The sequence below is a fragment of the Phoenix dactylifera genome, chromosome 7 (genome assembly GCF_009389715.1).
Source record: "Phoenix dactylifera cultivar Barhee BC4 chromosome 7, palm_55x_up_171113_PBpolish2nd_filt_p, whole genome shotgun sequence".
Classification (NCBI taxonomy): Eukaryota; Viridiplantae; Streptophyta; class Magnoliopsida; order Arecales; family Arecaceae; genus Phoenix; species Phoenix dactylifera.
This window is the reverse complement of record NC_052398.1, coordinates 3237689-3260637: the sequence shown is the minus strand read 5'-3', so window position 1 is coordinate 3260637 and position 22949 is coordinate 3237689. Positions and strand designations below refer to the sequence as shown.

The window sequence follows — 22949 nt, the reverse complement described above, 5'->3', positions numbered from 1 at the left end:
ATGTCTGAGAAAATATTTTTGGCATGTTTGGTTGACAATGGAAAAGTGACAGTTTTTTTTAGAATATTTATGTTTGGTTAACCATCCAATTTTTCCTGAAAAAATTATGTATAATTCTTATTATACTCTTAATAAAAATTGGATCTTTAATATTTTTTAATTTTAAATTTTTTTTTGACAAAAATAAAAATAGAATGATTTATAACTCATAGAAAAATAACTTTGTCATTTTGATCATAAATTTTTTTTATTAAACGTGAAAATAATATTTTCATGACAATATTATTTTATTATTTTTTTAAAATTCTAACCAAATATGATGTGTTTCGTTACTTTTGACTACGGATTTTTTTTTTTTTTTTTTCTGCGAACCAACGACCCTTGGTTCACCCGCCGTGTGCCCCTGCAACACCCAACACCACAGACAGCTCCTCATTTCCTGCCACGTATAAATTCTCCGGGCCCCACGCAAGAACTAGAATTCCCTGCCGGCGTGGATAATGCGGGAGGCAAGTTTTATAGTTGTCGATCCACCAAATAAAATATTCGGACAGTAATTAATCAAATACTTTATCCTTTTTTTATTTACAATTTTAATTTACGTTAGTTAATTAAGTTTCTATATTTATTCCTCCATGTACCTCGTAAAGATGGAAGGAGAGCAGCTGGACACTGAGAAAGGGGAAGGACGGAGACTCCTCGGCGGCCCTGGCCTTTCTTGCCCGTCCCCTTCTTCCCCCCGCTCTTCTGCTCATCCCTAACCCTAATCCTAGCCTTGGTGGCGGATCTAGCTCTCGTTTCTCCTCCGGATTGGAGAATGGGAATGGCTTCCCAGGACGCGATCGAGCAGCTCGCCGCGCTCATGGACCAAGGTCTGCCCTCTCTCTTCCCAATTTCGCGTCTCTTTGGGTTTATTTTAGTTCTTTTTGAGTTCTGATCGGATTCTGATCTTCTTGGAGATATTGATCGTTTCTTGGTTGAATTCTTGCAGTGGACGAGCCGTTGAAGATCACATTTCAGGTTGGGATCTTTGTGGCTTTGTAGATCCGGGTGCTCTTTGTGCTGTTTTCATCTGTTTGATCGATCTGGTCTTTTCTTTCTGTCCATGTTGGGTTAATGTTTGGATTTTGATTATGTTTTTTGGTTGAGAAGACGTATTCGGATCCTGACTCCCGGTCGAATATTTTTAAGTTTTGGTCGTTAGTATTGCTCGGAATTGATGCCTGTTTCCTGATCTAGTTAGCGATAGGAGAGTAGATGGACTTGGTAGACCGTAGTCCTTCGTATAGTGTTTTAGGTTGAATTGGATTTTTATTAGTTATGTCTTTCTATTTTCTGCTAAGATTTGGTTCATGCATGATCCGATGCACAACTTGGTGGCACGATTTTGGAAGTAGGGTTTGCTTGCGTGAGGTATGGTGGCTGTTCCCAGTTATCATGGTTTTGAGGGGGAAAAGTTGTATTTTGGTGAGATCTCGAACAGAAAGTGTTCCAGAGTTATTGAAGTCGGAATGGGGAATGATGGGCTTCTGATTTGAACTAAATGAAAGATTTTAATTTTTTTCTTCGGTCAATGCAGCATCTGGTATGTTGGCGGTATTGGCTGCCAAATTTGTTATGCGACAAACAAGCCTTTGGAGTTCAGTTGCTTTTTCATCATTCTGCTGGATTTCTGCATGATATCTTTCTTGAAAAATTGCATTACAATAGAGTTTCCTTGTTTGCTTCAGACTGTTATACAATTGAACTTGACGACTTAAGAAAATGCTGCTTCTCGGTCGTATTCTTTTTGGATCAATCCATGATTACAGTATCATACTGTTTCACTTCCGATATATCATGGCCATTCTTTATATGAAAAGGTAGTTGCCTTTTGGCCAAGCTTAAACTTACAAATTTGTATCACCAAGGGATGGTTCTGGATTAAGGTTTTTAAAAGCCAAGATATCAGTCATCTAGGTGGATGATTGAGATTAAGATGAACTAAGATGTCGGTTTATCTCAAATAAGATGGAAAATGTTAAAAAAATGAAGATATCCGAGACTTCTGGAGATCTTGGCCAATACTGGCAACTTTAGCAACTATTTTGAAATCTATTAATTGAAAAACTTATTTAAAGAAGTAAAAATTTGTCTGAAATATAGAGGCCAATATGTTTATACTGTACAAGCCAGCACCTCAGAATTTTATTCTATTAACTGGGTTGTAGGGGCCAAGGTTTTGTATTGGAGAGTTTCCAATATGTATATAGACCTAGATCGCGGCCAAGACGAAAACATTGTTCTGGATTTCACTAAGCTATTCAATATACCGAGCGACATTGTTAATCATGTCTAAGATAATGAGGATGCAGAGCATGGGGTTTCTATTTTAGTAGTCTTTACTTTTGTATCATTTCATAGGAAGATGGGCAAGGTAACCTTACTAGCTGCAAATTTGGTAACATCCACTAACACCTTCTCTTGTTGTTGGCAGGCTTCATTATAATTTCAATTCTATAATGGTGTTAAAATTGATGTATTAGTTCGTAAGCAAAGTTTTTGCATTGTTGAGAAATATGAGCATATATGAACAGCAGTTCAGTTCATAAGCTAAGTTTATAACTTGAAGTTTGTTATAGTTTTTCATGAAAAAAATAATCCATGGTTCGTTGGCCTCTTCATACACAAGGAATGAATAATAGTGCTGTGAAATTCGGAAAGATTCTCGGACCATATTTTCAGTATATTCCCAAGTAATTGTAGAGAACATGCATGTCTAGATATTGGTTTACTAGGAAACAGGTCTTGCCGTATATAATACAATTTATGCTAACAAAATTTACAAGATATTGGGAGGTAGTGAAGTACATACTAGATGCCCAAAAGGTGAAAAATTGTGAGGTTTGAGCAAGCAGATAGCATGGGGAGAAGAAGCATCACTAGTAGTGAAGATTGGCAGTTGTCAATATAACTAATTTATATCTAGAATCCATGAAAATATTATCTGATCACTCATATGGACGCCTGACATGGGGTTTGGAAAGGATATGCCAGACTGTTTGTTAAAATGAATTTGAATATTTTTGGTTATTCGCTTCAGGAAGCGAAATTGAGCTCTGCGGTATGGTCTTGTGGGCACATGAAGTTTGCCGCTTATGGAATTTAAGAATGATCTGACAGTTTTCAGTGGTCCAATTTACAGGAATATGGAAAGAGATGGATGGAAGAAGAAGGCAATGGGAGATTGGCTTTTGTCTTAAGGATGGGAAGCACTTAGTACAGTCTTGTGCAACTTTGGTTCACAGGGTCTTCTGGAGTTATGTTTGAATGTGTGTTAAAGTCCAGAGGCATAATACTTCTCATATACTTCTATCCATGGTTGGTGGCCATGGAAGAGATGTTGATCAGTCGCTGTAGACAAAGTCAATGATTTGTCTTGCTGCTGGATGTTTGATTTATCATGGTACTTTATGTGTAGCTACTTTCTTATGGGGCGTTTCCTCCAAATGCTTGATATGAGAGTTGTCTGCTCTGAGACTCTGGGCCAGTTGGGTATTGTTCTGGACCGCAAGGGAATTTTGGGCTCTGCTTGCTGTTTTGGTCATATGAGCGTCCCTTGTTGATTAATAAAAAAAGGCTATACAAATTGATTAGATGAAGGCATGACTCCTTACATTCTTTGCTTCATTTGCAGAATGTGCACCAAGGATATACAAATGAAACTTTGGTACGCTTTCTCAAGGCGAGAGAGGGGCATGTTACTAAAGCTTATAAAATGGTAAGATTGCATTTCAGCTGCCTTTATTTATTTTCTTATTTTAGAAACTATATGTCATTTATTTCTTTTACTTAAGATGCTTATCTCTGTTGCAGCTGGTGGATTCTTTGAATTGGAGGATTCAAAATGGGATTGACAACATTTTGTCTGTGAGTTTTTCTTAATGTAAAATCCTTTGTAGTTGACATTAATTTTTTTGTATAAATCATCTCTTTGGCATATCTAAGCCTAACATCTATAAAATATTGATTAAATAAAGTTTTTTTTAAGGAGAGCTTTATGTCCATTCACAATTTGCAATATCTGGCAGTTGTAATATTCTAAGCTTCATTGCCTGTCAATTCTACAATTGAAATGAACCAATTATGATATGCCAACCTGCATGCTAGTTATAGTTTCTCATAGATTCCAGAATTAATGTGATGCAAATGCAGGAGTTCACATGCTCACCCATGTCATATTCTACAGCTAAAAAAAATTCTCCAATGGCTTTCAGTTAATATGAGGCTAGCTTTCCTTTGGGTATCTAATTGTCAAATTTTTTGATTATGAGAATCTCATTTCTAAATGGACCCTGTCTTAATGCAGAAACCTATAATTCCAACAGATTTATATAGAGCAGTACGTGATTCGCAGCTCATAGGATTGTCTGGATACTCGAAGGAGGTAACACTATCCATTTTATACTTAACACTGACTTTGTTCCTATATGTTTTTCCTGTTATTAAAATCAAATCATTATTTTTTGCTACTTTGATAGCCTTATATATGCAAACCTCCATAGGGTCATGCTTCACAGTGAACTTTCTACTTGAGTTGAAATTCAACATGCACATGGAATGCCTATGCTGTTTATAGAGATCTGGGATTTGCAACTATTTATTATTTTCTTGGGGGGTCGGGGGGGTGTCATATTTTGGTACATTTGCTCTTTCTTTGATCATGATGATGCACTCTAGAGTGGAATTTGTAAACTATTTTGGAAATTGGGTTCTTTATAAATCATGCTTTCTGCTTGATCCTCCCTCCGTACAACATAATTTATAAAATATTCATGCCAAACTGAAATCGTTTTTTTTCCTAATAAGTCGATGACAAAATAAATAGATATGTTTGGTTAAAATTAGCTGATCATGCCTATTCTGCTGGCATCATATCTATTTTCTATAAACAGATATTATAACAAAGTTTGCCGTACCAGGTGGTACCGACCATGCCGGGCATTCTGTACCGTGTTGGTACTGAATCGGTATGTAGTCTCGTACTGTACCGACACTTGGTACATCTTACTGTCTCGTACAGTGCCGCGTACCTATATTGTAATAGGATGACACTAATACGGGGTCTGATACCGAGATGGTGAACCTTGAATCATAATATTAAAAAAGTAAAATATAATTTTACTAAAATGTCTTTAGAATTTTTATATACTTCTGCTTACTTTTTGACAGGGCCATCCAGTCTTTGCAATTGGTGTTGGACTCAGCACATTTGATAAAGCATCTGTAAGCATTATAATGTTTTGGTTTTGTTGTTCACTAGTTTCCTTATGACTACATAATATGAAGAAAACCATGCTAGGTCATGACAGAGATGTCTCAAGCAAATTGCTGTTCTTTAATATGCTGTAGTTTTGTCATTGTTCTTGTGTCATTGTTTTTATTGACACATTATTTATGCATGGTTACCGACATGGTTGCTGTACCATTGCCTTGTTTGGTATTATTAGTATGAAAGTACTGCATGTATGTATGTATGTTAAATGATGGGAAGGTGCTCTTTTAGGTGTATTGATCTTGAGCTGTATTTTTCTATTGCACCTCCTATTGTTACCAGTATTGTTTCTTTTGCCATACCTAGCCAACCGCATTATCAAGATTTTTGAGATACTCTTAGTCCAAAATATTCACTGTGCACATACTTCATAAGGTTAATCATCATGGCAAATGCTCTTGCCGGTTGCCCAAGGAAATGCTTATATGAATTGTTCTATATGGTTTTTTGTGCTATGGTTTGTCATTTGTTATCCTTTGAACATTTTGTTGCCAGTTACTAGTAGAAAGATGGAAACAACAGCAGTAGAAAATGGTTTTTTATGCATGAAATGCTGCCTATTTAGCATTTTATTTTTTTTAATGTCAGAAAATATAAAACAAATCTATATGATGGAATAGAAATTTGCCAGGACTATTAGGTGAAAATATATAAGGAAATGTCATATGTTAGATGGTGAAGATAAATATGCCAATAAGAAATGTAGATTTATTATATACCTTCCTAAATTGATTGCACCATTCCATTCTCCATTCTTTAAGCCTCTTATATATGCTTCTACATGGCAGTGAAAAGGAGCTTCACTATAAATAAGAACTTCCTTCATAATCTGTTTTATCATTTGTTTTTTTTTCATTGACAACAAATTTGATTAGATAGATATGAGTGCCTTAAGATTGATGCATGGTACCATTATGGGTATTGGTGCCGGACACTGATATGGAGGGTCAGGCTATCTGGACTACAATCAATATATGTAAGATCTGACAACACATCACTCCTTTTCTGGGCATGATATGTGCGCTGATATGCATGTCCTTTTAATTTTTCATCAATTAATTTAGGTGTCAACTATGTCTCGCGAATTGCAGTATTATGATAGTTGAAAGAGAAATCATAATTTCTACAAAACCTATAACTAATTCACCAAAAGCTAACCAAAATTTTCCCCTTCAAAGAAGCATCTGTCCATGCAATTACTACAAGCACTTGCTTTTGACTGGTCCATGACAAGAGGGTTTGTATAGTCATGGATGATAAATTTAACTCCATTCTTCACATTGTACATAGATTTTGAAAATTTTAAGAAAATTATAAGAATTTGGGAGTTTGGCTAAAAGAAGTCAAGAAAAACTAAAGGTATAAAAGGCTTTCTGGGGGTCTTTGAGAGACCTTTTTAGGGTAAAGAGGAGAAAAAAAGAGGCTTATTGTATAGATTGGGAACACTGGATGGTGGATAGAACCATTTAATCTCAGATTTGCTAGATTTTTGCATAACTGTTATTTGGAATTTAGATGAGATATTTGTAGTCTTTATTATACTTTCGAATTATAAGTTATTTATGTATTAGCTAATTGATATAGCGTTAGTTTCCATATCAAGTTCACAATCATTTGTAGTTTTATCTTTGTATGATTTACATTTGTAGTTACATACATTATTTGGTGTTTGATCATGAGATTTTTTGTTGAACAGTTGAATGTAATATAGTTCTTAAAACATTTTCATTGGGTTTAAAGGAAAGATGAATGATAAGACTACTAACACTGTAGGCTTGCCACCGGTTGTGGTAATGGTTTCCACTTGTTGGGAGAAGTTTCTTTGTCCAGGAAGGGATCACATTAGACATTTACTGCAAAAAGTAAGAATAGGGAGTTCTGCTGGCTTTCCTTGTTGACCCAGCTCCTTTTCTGGTGGATCACGGCATGAGCATCTCTTTCACCGCCATCAGCACAAGTCTTCTGATGGGCAGTCTTGCTCTTGGCTTGAGCAGGAAGATCAGAAAAGTTAACTAATGAAACAAGTATCATAACTTTGATTGTCAAAAGTTAAAGATGCTTGAATTTATGCTATAGGAATTAATGGAAACTTACAGAGGGATTATGATCGCTGTTTTTTATAACGAGTTAGACATAACACTTGGCTCAAGCTGGAGGTAGGCATCTCAAAATGTGTCTGCCAAAATAGTCATCACATTCACATGGTGCAAAATTAAATAGAAAATAAATTAAATATCCTATTTGATCATCAGAGAACCTTGAACTCCCTGCAAGGTTTGTGATTAAATCAAGCCATTCTCTTAAATGATCCAACAAATAGAAGTTTGATGAGATCAGAGATTTACTTATTGAAGTGTCAGGACTCTATGGATGAACTATATTATTAAAACCAATTAACTTAATCTGGAATGGATGCATTTCAATGGGAAGCATCGGAATAAAAGGAATTTATTAGTTACAATGACAGATGATCAATTTTGAAGAGGGATGCCGGAATGTGATTTGTTAAACTTTGCTACTATGCTACTATCTTTGTCTCTTGGATTTTCTGTTGTCATGGAAACCAAGAAAACTCAGAGGTGGAGCTGTGGTCATCTCCCTAAGCATGCTGCAAGTCCTCGCTGTGTTTCAACTGTTATTTCTATCACTCTTTGCTAAACTATTTACTGCAGCGGAGGCATTGGAAAAAGAGGAATAGACGAGCTTTTCACCTCTTTCTATGAAAAGTTTTTTTAGAAAAATAAAAAAGAAACAAGCAGTACAGCTATGGCTCCCTGTGCATATTGGGCCCCAGACTGAAGTTGCCCTTCACTGGTCTAGATATTTACTCGATTAGCACACAAGAGGGCCAAGATGATGGAAGATGGAAGATAGAGAAGGGAAAGATATGAAAGAGGCAATTGAACTCTTCCTGACTTCCCAGCAAATTAGAAACCTCTCCTAACTGGTGGAACTAGTTTCCACAATGGGTGTCAGGCACTATAGTGCGAGTAGACCTTTTTGGCCTACATGCATGTGTAGGCCTAGCACTTTTCTGATAAAAATTTATGATTTTTCATATTCTCATACTTACTGAATCCATAAATCCAGAGATTACACATGAGACAATATGTTCATGTGTGTGATATATGATTCCTAGGCTTGTTCTATTTTTCTCTTATACCTTTGTTTTTCTTTTCTATTTTTTTGGCAGAAACTGTGAAACTCAAAACTTAACGGCCAAAATTAAAGTTATTAGGCCCAAAAGAAACTGAAACAAAGTTATTGGGCATTCTTTTGAAGTATGCGGAACGTGTTCCACAAACGTTTATAAACTTTTAACATTTATTACGATTCCTTTGTCCAGTTTTTGGTTACTCTTCTATTTTGTGTCATTTAGGTCCACTACTATGTGCAGTCACACATTCAAATTAATGAGTACCGGGATCGTGTAGTTTTGGTAAGTAGTCATTTGCATAGTCTCCAGACTTTAAGCGCTTGCAGTTTCTTTTTCTAATTTATTTGTTTGTGTTTTAGCCTGCTGCAACAAAGAAGTATGGGCGGTATATTGGCACATGTCTGAAGGTCTTAGATATGACTGGGCTAAAGCTTTCAGCATTGAGCCAAATAAAGGTATGACTCTGAATTTTTCTAATTTTTTATTTATGAATGTGTTTTCCAAAAGAAATTCTTTGACTTGTGTTAACTATAAATTTTCTCTAATAACTATTATGAAGGTTCAAGTTCTAGATGCTAATGAAAGTATTATCATTTCAGCTGTTTCATGAGTCATGGACCTAGAAGTCCGGAAATGTCATTTTGATCTCACATGTGATGTTGGATAATATGTCTACAATTGGTCTGTCTTTAAGGCCAAAGAGGGAAGGTCAAAGTTTTCACCTGGTGGGCCACTAATAGCGATAGACATTCCCAGTGTCTCGGTAGCTCGTAGGCAGCTAGTTTTTGGACTCACAGGAGCCCTATTGAGCTGCGCAATCACGCTTTTATTTGATAGGAAATGGTGGCAAGTAAAGATTTGAAATTCGGATTATATTTCAGATTCCGTTGATATTAGTTGAATTGCAAATCTCTCTGAGTTTCTACTCTGCAGAGACCCCAGCATGAATTATGACATAAACAAATTGCCATCCGTGTCCCACAACATCTTCTCAACCATGCATTGAAATTCTTCCTAGTTTCGCTGCTGATAAAATTTTTCTTAGGACTTTTTCTTATCATTTATGTTTCATTTACTGTTGGTGGATTTATATGCTGCATGTTATTGTAATTTTCTTTTATTGAAATTCCTAGTCAACAAGTTGCTCTCTAAATTATAATAATGCTCCATGTAAATCATGTTGTTCATGCTGATACTGCTAAACTTAATGTTGAAATGTCCCTTCTTATATTGCAGTTATTAACCATCATATCTACTGTTGATGACCTAAACTATCCAGAGAAGACAGAGACTTATTATATAGTCAATGCTCCGTATATATTTTCGGCTTGTTGGAAGGTAACTATCCATGCATTTTGAATTGAAATTTCTGGATGAAGTCTTCATGCTTCTCTAATTATGTTAATTTCCATGCTTTTATTTCTCTATGGGTTGGTACATCAGTATATTTATTTGCAATCTTCAGCAAAAGTTTAGTCTGTTTTCTATTCCAATTGTGTTTCTTCTTCTTCTCCTCCTCCTCCTCCTTTTGCTTACCGGTCAGGTTGTCAAGCCTCTTTTGCAAGAAAGGACAAGAAGGAAAGTGCGAGTACTGCAAGGTTGTGGCAGAGATGAGCTATTGAAGGTAAGAAATTTAAATTATCTGATATTAACTTTTCTTTTTTGTGTTTGACACTATGTAACAAACAGAATATTTTGCGGGCAAAAATCACATGATTGCTCAAAAACTGAAACCTGATTAATTGTGGTTTTCGCTACATAAAATGTTATAATTGTTATCTTGACTCTTTGATTGTCAACCACTATACCAAAAGCTGAAAATATGGTACAGATTATCGGCTATAAACGGTAAATGATAATTTAAGAAGGATTGAGTTAAATATAGCTTAGGTATTGGATTCCAGCATTCATGGACCAATGTGCTCTGTTGAGTTTTTTCACATGCATCCTGGCTTGGGTCAAGGATCTTGACAACTGTTGACCATGTGGTAAACTACTTGTTGGATGTTCTAAAGGGACAAACCAAACGGATCTTGAACTTTTTTTTTCTTGAGCATTACTTTCCGTTCCATGGTGAGAATCCTGTCAGGTAGGCTTCAAGCTATTTGGGTTAGTCAAATTTACCAAACTTGTCGAGGTTCTAAAGGGACAAACCAAACAGATCTTGTACTTTTTTTTTCTTGATCATCACTTTCTGTTCCATAGTGAGAATCCTGTCAGGGAGGCTTCAAGCTATTTGGGTTAGTCAAGTTTACCAAACTTGTCGACTTACTAAAAGCAGATTGCCATCTTTTTGCATGGGATCACATATGTGTCATATTTCTGCTCATTTTGCTGTATCATCATGTCATATTATTTTAGATCATAAATACTCAAACTTCCATTAATTGGCATGTTGTAGATAATGGACTATGCATCCCTTCCCCATTTCTGTAGAAGACAAGGTTCTGGTTCATCTCGGTATTCTTCTGCTGAGGCTGATGACTGCCTCTCCTTTGACCATCCGTTTCACCAACAGCTTTACAGCTACATGAAGCAGCAAGCCTTAAACCAGGAATTCATTGTTCCTTTCAAACAAGGGTCCTTCCATGTAGACGTGCCTGAACCAGACTCTGAGGGAACAAAGATTGTTAAAACTTTAGAGTCTGAGCTCCACAAGATCAGTGATCAAAATGGGCTTGCTCGCTCGATGACCGACCTTAAAATTGAGAGCGCATGAAGGTGCACCTGCTGGGGACAGTATTGAAAGTTAAAACTGCACTTTGCCTTTGCTAATGCCTCAACCAGTTGCAACGGATTGTGCAGTAGATCAGTATGTGCTCTTCCACTATTTTGGCTCCAGACACAACTGGCGATATAATGTGAAGTGGGTGCACTCTCTCAGTGCAAGCTTTATAGTGAGGGTTGAAGACAGCAATGAAGGTCTCTTTCTAAGTAGAATAGAAACGTGCAAGTAATAGTGCAACTTAATCTGAAAATATACGAAAATTTTCGGTAGGCTAAGTACTTAAATCTGTAAGTTAAATATTACTAGAAGCATCGAGTATTTTGCATATTGAAGTATATGCTGTATGTAGGAACTATAATTTTCAGGGCATAATAAAATGAAATTTTCTGGTAACACGTGGGATGGGGATACTCTTTTTTTTTTCATTTCTTCCATGGTTTATTGCTCTTAATTTGTATGGTTGAAATATTAAAAAAATTGTTTTTTCTCTCTCTTTTGTCTAGGCTTAGTGAGAGATTCCTCTTGAACTTGCTTCTGTTGTGATATCTCATTTGAGGTGGTCGAATAGTATCTTTTACGTCTCTAGTAAGATATTTAGATACTTACAGTACTGCACTAATATCGACATGTCTAAGAAATACAATGTTTCAGAGAGGTCCATTTCTGCAAGAAGGCAAAAACTCTTGCTCATGGTGTACGAGTTTGTAGAAGAGTTTAGGGGTTTCACGTTCACCCCTCATTCATCCTGCACTTGTCTCTCTGTTCCCTATCATTTTTGCCAGGCATATAAGCACTGTAATATCTCCATTAGAGCACAGTTCAATCAGCCAAACTACCTCTATCGAATCAAAAAGCACATTCATTAAATGCTACACCTTCTAAACTGCCACTTTTCAACTGTAGAGTTGGAACAAGGGCTGATGTCATTCAGAATCTAATTCCAGAAAGATAATGCCATCCAAGTGCTCGATAATATAAGCAGGCACAACTTAAAAATAATAAAATACACTCGTTTTGACACACGTGCTGACCCTCGTTTTCCCATCAGAACAAAAATTGGTTTTTTTGGTAGAGGAACAGAGAAAAAAAATCTTCCTAGGACTGAGGTTGGAGCTCATAAATTTGCATCCTAGTAATGTATGTCGGCCAAAGGCAACTTCATCTGCCACCCTCGCATTGCGTTGGCATGCGAAGATGCCCACAAGGAGATTTGGCTTTAATGAAGGTCTTCTATCAAATTCTCCAGATTCCCTTCTTGAATAAAATGCCATAATTAATGGCTAAGGAGCCCGGAGAAACTTCTCCTTGGCCATTGTAGTTTTGTTGAATCATGGAAGGCTATAGCCATAGCAACCTTCACCAGTGCAGTGATCGGGTACATTTGCTTCATCCTCCTTTGCTTCCAACCACCCTCAGCCACCAGGCACCAGCCCCATCGGCAGTCTGTTGAGGCTATAGAAGATCTCGGTCGCAGACGTGTTTAAATCTATGAAAGCTCCTGCCACCTCAGTTTTCCCAGAAAATTCTGCAAAATATAAAGTTGATCTTGATGGTCACTGCAGTAGATCACAGCATTAGACCCATTTCATGCACATATCATGTCATATTCTTCCTTCAAATTTAATTTTTGCCGTTGTGAGAAGTGAAGAGGAGTTAACTCAATAGCAGATTACTCGGTTGGTTTGAATTGATTTTGCTGTTGATTTACAGTTTCCTCCACATCTTCAATGTCTGCTGACTCTGGATGCTGCTGGTTTTTCCTGTTTGCATTGTACTTCGTTCAGTAATTTTTTTTCCCACTTTACTCCGCCCCCCAAAAAAGAGGAGTTACGCACCCCCTGGGCGGCAGGACCTTCATTAGATTAAGTAAATAAAATAAATTTAATTTAATTTATGTGAAACAGAGAATAACACATGCAGATGCGGGGTGGGGGGAAGCAAAAGTAAGAAAGGAAGAAAATAAATTACCTCCAAAGATGATCTAATCATGCCTTTCCAATTGTGAAAAAACATAAATTACCTCCAAAGATTGTCTACAATCATGTGAAAAAAAAATACGACTAAAGATGGCTTATAATCATGCCTTAACCAATGTGAAGAAAAATAAATTACCTCCAAAGATGGCCTACAATCATGCTTTTCCTAATGTGAACAAAATATAACCTCCAAAGATGGTCTGCAGCCCTGCCTCTCCCAATTTGCTGAGATATGTTAAAAAAAAATATCAACTCATGCAATAACGTAGTATGACTATCTTCTATTCGTCAGGGGAAAGGAATCCACAGAGAAATCCAACAATAAGAAATTGTATAGCTCACTAAGGTGACATGATTAATTGCTTGCAACTTAATTACACCATAAAATTTTCATCCTTATAAATGACCCAAGTAGACGCATTTATCTTTTTAAAAACAGATGTCTGTTTTAAAGGTGACAAGTTTTTGATAGTCGCACCAAATAACTTGGATTAAATACTCGTACTGTGCAACATGAGAGAGAGAGAGAGAGAGAGAGACAGAGAGAAAGCAGCCAATCTGTATGTCTCGATTCAAAAAACAGCATTCATTCATGGTTACCAACATCCATGTCCAGGATTTTTTCAGACTATATTGTCCATCCCTTGCATGTATATTAGGGTAATATTAACATCTTTCAAACCTACAACATTTCAAAACTAGGTCTGAAGCATCATGTTTCTTATTCCATCACGTGTATCCTGATGTTTTGTTTTCCCATGGAACAGCTATAATACATTTTGATGACATGATAGCCCACTATCATGAGGACTGCTGATACCTAAGCCAGCACAAGTCATAGTTAGAAAAGAACTGAATTTTATCTCAGCTGCCTATAGCAGCTATAAGCAACAGCAACGGAGGCAATGGCTGCAACCACCGCGAGAGCTGCATAGGTGTCCTCTCGTTCCCAGCTCTCAAACCAGGTGGGCATTGCACAGATTTTACGAGTGCACGAGGCTGCTTTGTTGCTACTGGTCTTGGTTTCCATCTTACTCTTCTCCTGCTCGACCTCCTGAGTCTTCTGTTCGCCAATCTGATCATTTTCTGGTTTTTCCATCGGTGGCGTGTTCTGGCAACAAGAGATGTTGCCAGTGCCCTGGCAGCATCCACCTGCTCCAGCTATTGTGCCATTTACAACACCATCAGTTCCTGCAGTTTCGATGAATTCCTTTGCAGTATTTTGCTCCATTCCACTGTTTGGCTGAAGTCTAAGGTTCTGAGCATTTTTCTGGTCCTCCTCAGATAATCCCATTTGCCCCCTGATTCGAAATTTCAACCAGATTAGATGCATCATGCAAGTATTTTTCCTTTCTTTTTTTTCCCTAATAAAGAAAGGTGGCAAAGGTAGCCAGCTTATGACAAGTAAATGTTGTTCTCGAAGATTGAATTATGATAAGTACCTAATAAACATTGGTCTTGGTGTTCTTAATGCATCAGAATACGATGCGCTAAGATATCATTTGTATATTTCTTCAGAAGTTATGTTGTATCTAAACTCCAAAACAAACAATAACTCATCTAAGAGGAACAAGAGGAAAAGAAAGGCTCAAATAAGGAAAAGGAACTACCTCCACAGATGGTCTACAATCTTGCCTTTCCGAATGTGCTGTTCAAGCAATGTAGGCACATCATCTGGAGAGACATATCCATACCTTACAAAAACAAGAATAGAAAACCAATCATTACCTTGTGCAACGAAGCAGTGAAACTATGCAATCCTCAATAAAGAATTTTTCTCAGAGAAGTCCATAACGGGAAAAACAAGCAATATATAGCTTATTATGCTGACATGAAAACTAGTAATTCAAATGCAGAATTTCCCTCCTTACCAATGACCAGTAAGTTCTCCATTGATATTGGGACTAAATATAATGACATTTCCTGCATACTTATGACCACCCACATGTGAGCAGGGCCTGACAGACACTTGTCTTTGTAGACCATAAAGGGTTATCTCTTCTTTGAATTTTTTAACAAGAGCAGGGCCACAAACACCGCATCTCCGATCTCGGCTTTGATGAGCACATATAAAAACAAATGAACCAGTCAGTGGTTCAGCTGCTCCTGGGAGCCACTCATTGTCTTTCACAAGCACTTCTTCAACAAAAGTATCAACATCAAAGTGGGTCAATTTCCTGATACAAATAACAGCACTCAGTGTCATTAAATTTAAATTTAAACCATATAAGGATAAAATCTAGCAATTTGTTCAACAAACTCAATGAAAACAAAACCTGTATCTAATCATGTCTGGAAAGATCAGAACATCTCCATTGGAAGAATCAGTACCATCTTCTCCTTCGCATATGGTCATACGAGTCTGCAAGAAAAATGTCAAGGCACTAACATCACTTGCTTAATCTTTTATCTAATTTATCAGGAATAGCAGCCATCTTCCATGGCCTAGATTGAATTCAATTTACAAGAGCAATGTGTGAGCGAGTGAGTGAGAGAGAGATGTTTTAATTTATAAAATTGAAATTAATGAACTACTAAAAATTTAAATTTATCATTCACAAAGTATCAGCAAAGTCATCCTGGACTTACATCAGAGGATGCATGGATAATATAATGCTCCATAAAGAATGGCTAGCCAATTTTTTGGCAGTAATAATTTCATGGATGTACCCTTCTTTTTGAAAAGTATCATTGAGAAAGGACAAAGCTTCACCGCACCACTCCCTTCACCGTACCATTGAGAAAGAACTGGTACACGGCCCACCTATCACCCATGTGACCTCCATGTACCACACCAATCTCTGACTGCCACAAGGGACTGATGCCCTGTGGGGAAGGAAGTGGTGCTGGGAAACAGCACTTATTGAAAAATAAGAACTAAGTGTTAAAGACATCTGCCATAAAGTAGCTTCTGTGATACACTCCAGTGACGCCATTGAAACCAATAGATCACCAGGCACTGTTCAAAGATTTTACAGTGAGAGAACTATCAAGATGGTTCTGGCATGAGGCATGAAGATCCAAGAAGGCTGGAGTAAGAGGAGGGAAATTGTGATTTGTTTGCAGGTAAGGTCAGGAAAGAGGGATGGAACCCATAAAAAGAAGATATCCAAAAGCTTGACTAAAAAAAAGACAGTTCTTGGAAGAATGGACAAAAGGTACTATTACTCCTGGCTCCTAATGAATGACTTAACATTGTTAGTTACATCTTTTGATATGAATAGGATTATGAAGCTGCAATTCTGAAATATAGCTTCCATGATGATTTCTTACCTTCATCCAACTTAAGACATCAGAACAATATCTTCCAATTTCATCATTAAGTCATTTAAAGTTCTGCGTACAACATTGATATGAATTTCAGTATCACAGCTTCCACCTTTATCATAGAATCATTCTCCCCCATCAATGACTAGGAAGAAAAGTGAATATTATTTTTCTAATATATAAAAGTGAATATTATTTTTCTAATACATAAAGTGTTTCCAAATTTTACAGATGACACCAGGGAAGAGAGTGCATGGCATACATCTTGATCCATGTTGACAAAGGCAGAGACCTCAGCGTTAAGCTGTCCAGGCACTTAACACATAATCCTTGGTCGGAACAAGTCGCCTCCTCAAATGCCAGCATGGTTAATCTAAGATGATCCGATAGATGATTAATTAAGCCAAGCTGAGTTTTGGTTATATGCAAGTTACATATAATTAAGCCAAAGTTAAAGCAGTTGATTACAGTGGTCCATAGAGCTGTGTTAGCATTTTCTTCGTAACATTGAGCCCAAAATTAATGATGGAACAACCAAACAGAAGATTCACAATGTTCATCATGACTTACAAATTTGGAAACCTAGGAACAAAAGGAATAAGTTTTTGAGATATCTTACTTATACAACAAGTATACTCAAAATGGATAGTTTCAATAGTGTTATTGAACAGAATGTATTCTAGGATGTCCGCATGTTACCTCCACAGTTAATCATGATTAAAACATCTAAACTAGTATTGAAGCGGCAGCTGTAGATGTAGTCTATTAGAGGATGGCACAACACTTCGGTAGAAGATAGGACTTAGGTGGTTTGTGCAAGGGATTGTATTAAAAAAATAATAAAAATAACTTAGGATTCACAAATATATAAACGCAATTATAAAATTAGAAATCGAATGGAAGAAACCAAATGAAATAGAAGATAATACCATGAAACACTTCTAGATTTACTATTAAACAATTTAGTATCACATGACATAAAAATAATAGGCTTATAAGTGTTTTCCATAAATAAAAGTTTAAATTAACTATTTAAAGAACATGATTAATAGTCTAAGTAAGGTTTTAAATCCCGTTGGACGGGGGTGTCCCGGTTTCTCCATAGGCGTCCTGCCCCGTCTCGACGGTGGTCCCGGTCATACATCCTCGTAGATATCCTCCATCTCTCTCCTCCTCTTCTTTCCTTTCTTTTCCTCTTTTTTTATTTCTTTTTCTTCTTTATTTCTTTCCTTCCTTTCTTTCTTTTTCTTCTACCTTCCTTTCCTTCCTTTTATTTTTCTTTCGTTTTCTTATCCCTTCCATTATTTCCTTTCTTTTTTTCTCCCTTCCTTTCTTTCTTTCCTTTTTCTTCATCTTCTTTCTTTTCACCTTTTCCTTTTGTTCATCTTTCCTTCCTGTCTTTCTTTCCTCTTTCTTCTTCTCTCCCTGCACCAATGGGTTTCGGTGTCCCGACCTCGTCCCAATTCCATTTTCTCACACGAACGGGATGGATGGCTAGGACTCCCCCATCCCACCGGAACTTAAAACCTTGAGTCCAAGTTAATGCAAAACAAAACTCTATTAAATAATGAATAATCAATACAAAGTTGAAACTATACAATTAACTTAAAACTAGTCCAATCTGGACATTGTAATTAAGATGTCTGGGCAAATGAGAAAGATGGTGGGGGTCATAATCTATTTGTATATAGGGGCTGCCAAGGTGGTCAGATCTTAAGCAAGGAAGCCTGCATATGACCTAAGCTTGGGAAATTGCCTAGTAGAACAACATTCAGTCATAGACCTCCAAATATAAAATTGTCAATCAATACAAATTTTTAATGTTATAGTCTTTCTTATAAATATTGATGCATCAGTTTAGATGGTTATCATTGATTTTCCATGGATAGGGAAATTTGAGACACACAGTTATGTGCACACACATCCATACAACATAAACACATATATGTATGAAGATAGAGTGCAATAATATCTAAAAAAATAACAAAGGGGGTAATTTCTTCCACCTCAATAAATATGCAGAAAAACTTTTCTACATAAATAATTTATCTCATCCTCCATACCATGTCCCCCCCCCCCCAACCAAAAAAAAAAAAAAACCCACCCGAGAGAGTGAGAGAGAGAGAACGAGCAAGGATTTGAGTATCATGTATTGTAATTGTTACAGTCACCAGCTCTCATAGTATAGTATTCATACCATACCACCGTACCAAGCTGGTTGCATGCCAAGAAAAAGGGGATTGTGATGAAAAGCATCCATTATGTAATGGTACAATACCTTCATCCCATGCCCCTTTTCTGCTGAGAAGTATGTACGAGTAATCATACCAGCAAGTAGCAGCCATACAATAATAGGGAGAGAACCTAATGAAGTGCAAATCTAGGAATGCCATGAGCAAAGACCAAATAAAGAACTACTCATTTATCAAAGGTATCACATAAGATTGTTGAAAAAGTATCACAAAGAAAATCCAGACAGCGTTAGCTGGCAACTAGATAGCATCACAAGGCACTTCGATTAAAGCATGGATCTTTAAGATAATAGGATAATTTTCGCTTAGTCCTATAAATTATTTCTGAAGAAGGGGAGAAAGCATAGAGGACAGAACAAACAGTTAACTATAATGAATCCATATATGAGAAAGAGAATTGAAACATCAAGATAGCAAAAGACTTCCAACAGAAGCTTCAGCAAAAGATGGTGAAGCAAAGTTTTAGTATAGAATGAAGATCACACGAAAGTGACATCAACAGTCTTATCAACCACATAATCAGAATGGAAGCAACAAGCCAACATAAATGATCTAACTCTATTTTCCTGAACGTGTCCAATACGTAAATAGTGGCACTAAAGATATTCTTGCAAAAGCCTATGCATCATTTTTTTTGACTTTTCTAGGTCCTGCTACGTCCAGTACCACCACTAGCCTAAGAAATTAGGTTGCAAAGCCACTTTATACAACAAACACACTTTATAAGCTTAAAATCTATGAAAGCTCTCAAATGCAGATCACTTCCTTGTCTCATGTAAGAGACAATGCATCATAAACCATGGCCTGCTATGCAAGCCCAATTACATTGTAAGTACCAACAAATATAAAGTTAAATGCAAATATTTTCACAAAGGTAACTATTCTATTAAAAAAAACATTTCATTTGAACTAAAAAGACTACCTAGTAACTGGATCACAGCATACTTCTAAAGCCCAAAGAACTTAAACATCAAGAAAACACAAAGTAATAAATTTGGATGAAGCTAAAAAAAATAAATCTAATTATTTATAGCCAAACTCGAGTTAAAAAAACACCATGACGGAGCATGGTAACGATAGACTATGGTACAACAAGTAGAAAGGCATAGAAGGTCTAGCAGGACATGGTAACTATAGATCATGGTCACAAATTTGTTAAACGGGTGCAGCAAATGAGCTCTGATGTTTAAAAATTTAAAAGACCATATGTTTATTTAATTCATCTTGCCGATATTGAATATATCAGGGCAAAATCCTTATTAGAAGCACCAATGTAACAGCACAAGGTAATGAAAACCAAACTTAAACTCTGAGCATGGAACTATAGGTACATAATTTTGACCAGCAAGACAAGTATATCACTGAGCCGTTTACATAAGAAATGGCATCTTATATTCTACCATATGCCTGACTCATTTTTATGGAGTACTTGATATCTCTAAGTCAACCAAACCTAATGCATGGGAAAGAAAGATTTCTTGTCTAAGTTGATAACAAAGAAAAAAATGGAGACATTTAAATTTGTAAGGATGCCAAAGCTTGGTCGTATGTACAAATGGGAAATGCCTCCACCTAGGCTGTTATATGGTTCATGGATGAGCAGTTAGCAGTTCAAGACATGGTGGTAGTTAAGCAAATATGGGTACTCCTCAAAGTTCTGGGCTGTAAACAAATGAGGCAAGGATACATGGTCAATGGACGTGTTGAAAAGGTCAAGAACCCGTAGATGAGATATGCCACTCTGAATTGGTAGACAGGTTAATGACTCTGAAGAGACCATGAGGACTTCTATTAGAAAATCATATATCATAATATGAATAACCTTGTTAACACTGACTTCTAAAGTGTAAACAGGACTCCAGATTTCCTGGCCTTATAAAAGCATTAAAATTAATCTTGCTTTCCAAAGACAACTCCCGTTGATACTAGGCAAATTATAGTAGCAACATTAACATTTTTGTTACACTCCATGCATATGCTTCTCCATGTATTAAAACATTAACAATATCCAAAATATAGCAGGAGGAAGAAACAAAGGAATCATGCAGAGAGCATGTGCATCACAAAAAAGATAACAACTCAAAGAATCATGCATATGAGCACAAACATTTTTAAATGAATGATCAATCTTCGAAACTGTTAAAAATTAATAAACTCATCATAGTAGACTTGGACTGCTACCTTAGGAATCCAAATCCGTTATTAGAAGAAATACAATTTCTAGAGTCATATTTATCCTCACAACATCTCATCAAACATACTAGTGATCAAGGAATTTATTCCCAGATTGGTAAAAGAGCAACAAGCAAAATATACCTCCAACGTCACCTGCAGTCGTAAAGCAAAACAGCAATAACTATAAATAGAGAGCTGGCCAATTATAAAAGTAAACGGTTCCAAATTGCCACAAGACAGGCATGATCAAATCGATTACTTTCTTCACTCGCTAATAAAAGCAAATCCCAATATAAAAAGAACGCCGATACTCCAGTAGGAGAAAACCCATAAAAAAAATCGCTTCAAAACTTCAAACTTCATCCAAGAATCGAATTCCAGTAATAATCGCCAGAGCTCAAATCCTAAATCCTCCTGCACCCCCTCCGGAAATACCAAAATTACCGATATCAAGATGAACAACCAGAAACAATCCCAAGATTAACAAAATATATTCGATATAGGGAATTAAAACCAACCCTAGATTATGATTTGAGAAGAGCCGCGAACGGAAAAGAACTCACCCGCTTCTTCATGTCTTCCTTCCGGGCCTTGAGGGCGGCGAAGAGGAGGCGAGGGAGCCGGTCAGACTCCGCCGCCTCGACGTGAGACGGCCAGACGTTCGGCGACTTGTAACAAAGGAACACGTGGCGGTCGTAGATCTGTACGGTTCCCGCCAGCGCCTCCTGCCCGAACTCCGGCCGCTGGAACCCAAACTCCGCCTCGCCGCCGCTGCCTCCGTCCACCTCCGGGACGCCGCCGGCCGTCCCGGCGAGGAGGCCCTCGCCCTGGAAGCTCCCGGCGGCACTGCCAGTCTGGGAATTGGGGTCCGGCAGCAGGGAGGAGTCGCCGCCGGTGAAGGAGGCGATTCCGGAGAAGGCGACGGGGGAGGAGCGAGCCGGGGATGCCATGGAGGCGAGAGGAGGGATAGAAGTAGAAGAGAGAGAGAGAGAGAGAGAGAGAGTTTTGAAGGGCAAAGACAAGAAGAGCGCAGGGCGTTGCCACGGGAAGCGAGGTGGCGTAACGGGAATAGGGACGGCGTCAATTTAGAGAAAGATCTTCGGAGAGTTGACCGAATGTAGCAATCGCGTATCCTGAAATGCGCCTTCCGGGATTTTAGCGCCGGTCAAACTAGGTTGGACATGGAACTGGGATAATAATTTTTCAAGAAATACTGAGAATAATTTTTTTAAAAGTAATTTATATTTTTTATTAGAAGTGTTGAAGAAGCATTTACGATCAAGTAAATGGCTCTACGAGGATCGAATCGAAAAGAAAAATAATTGTACAAGTTATTTATTTCGTCACAACTTTGTAGAAAATATTTAAATATAAATTATGTTAGATATTTATGACTCGATTTGTGAAATAGTTTTTTTCTTTTAAAAACATAAATTTTTTATCGATGCATAAAAAAATATTTCATTATGAACGAACAAGATATTAAGAATTGTCTATATGATATAGGTATTTTCTATATAAAAAAGAATCTTTTGTTATTATAGAGCCAAAAGTGATCTAAATAATTCAGAAATAAAATTTGATTTGCTTTACAAAAACACATCAACAAAAAATTCACAAAGCTGAAGAGGATAGGAAACAGTATTTCTACGTTGTTTGCATTATGTATGCACAAAGCTATTTTTATTTGATAGCTGTTTGCATAGTAGAATACAAGATGCACAATGTATATCTCATTTGATATCTTTCTTTTGACAACAATCTTCGAGCATTGTATAGTATTCTGCGTTGCAAATCATATATCGCTCGTACACAAAATATAGTGACAGCCAAAATAATTACGAACTCATGGAGAACAAATTTTCATAACACAATCAATTTTGTATTGCCATATTTTATATTCAAACAATAACAATGTTATCCCCCTTATATATGTTTATACTCCCATGAAGTCCCTTAAAAAAGCGTGTACCATAATTAAACATGACATGGTAAGACCAAGGATCTGATCATTTGATTACAAGAATCCGAGTCCATCGATGGCATTTATATCACTCTATCATCAAATTACTATTACTAT

General features: G+C 36.9%; 2 protein-coding genes across 3 annotated transcripts; one reads left to right on the top strand and one right to left on the bottom strand.

The window, feature by feature from the left end:
- Nucleotides 1-642: 642 nt before the first annotated feature.
- Nucleotides 643-11592, top strand: LOC103702384 (phosphatidylinositol/phosphatidylcholine transfer protein SFH9). 2 transcript variants are annotated; one of them, XM_039127940.1, is made up of 12 exons: nucleotides 644-872; nucleotides 992-1020; nucleotides 3185-3534; nucleotides 3677-3760; nucleotides 3856-3909; nucleotides 4349-4426; nucleotides 5212-5265; nucleotides 8694-8753; nucleotides 8831-8926; nucleotides 9708-9809; nucleotides 10015-10095; nucleotides 10873-11592. In XM_039127940.1, exons 4-12 carry the CDS (start codon nucleotides 3758-3760, stop codon nucleotides 11188-11190), a joined length of 846 nt encoding a protein of 281 aa, XP_038983868.1. In that variant the 5' UTR covers nucleotides 644-872; nucleotides 992-1020; nucleotides 3185-3534; nucleotides 3677-3757; the 3' UTR covers nucleotides 11191-11592. The 2 variants fall into 2 exon arrangements, with proteins under 2 accessions (XP_008783023.2, XP_038983868.1); XM_008784801.4 differs by lacking the exon at nucleotides 3185-3534 and having other exon boundaries at nucleotides 643-872.
- Nucleotides 11593-13724: 2132 nt separating this feature from the next.
- Nucleotides 13725-21938, bottom strand: LOC103702385. Its single transcript, XM_039127939.1, has 5 exons — nucleotides 21433-21938; nucleotides 15452-15537; nucleotides 15047-15352; nucleotides 14786-14869; nucleotides 13725-14476 (listed from the first exon to the last, which is right to left on the bottom strand). Exons 1-5 carry the CDS (start codon nucleotides 21817-21819, stop codon nucleotides 14035-14037), a joined length of 1305 nt encoding a protein of 434 aa, XP_038983867.1. The 5' UTR covers nucleotides 21820-21938; the 3' UTR covers nucleotides 13725-14034.
- Nucleotides 21939-22949: the final 1011 nt, after the last annotated feature.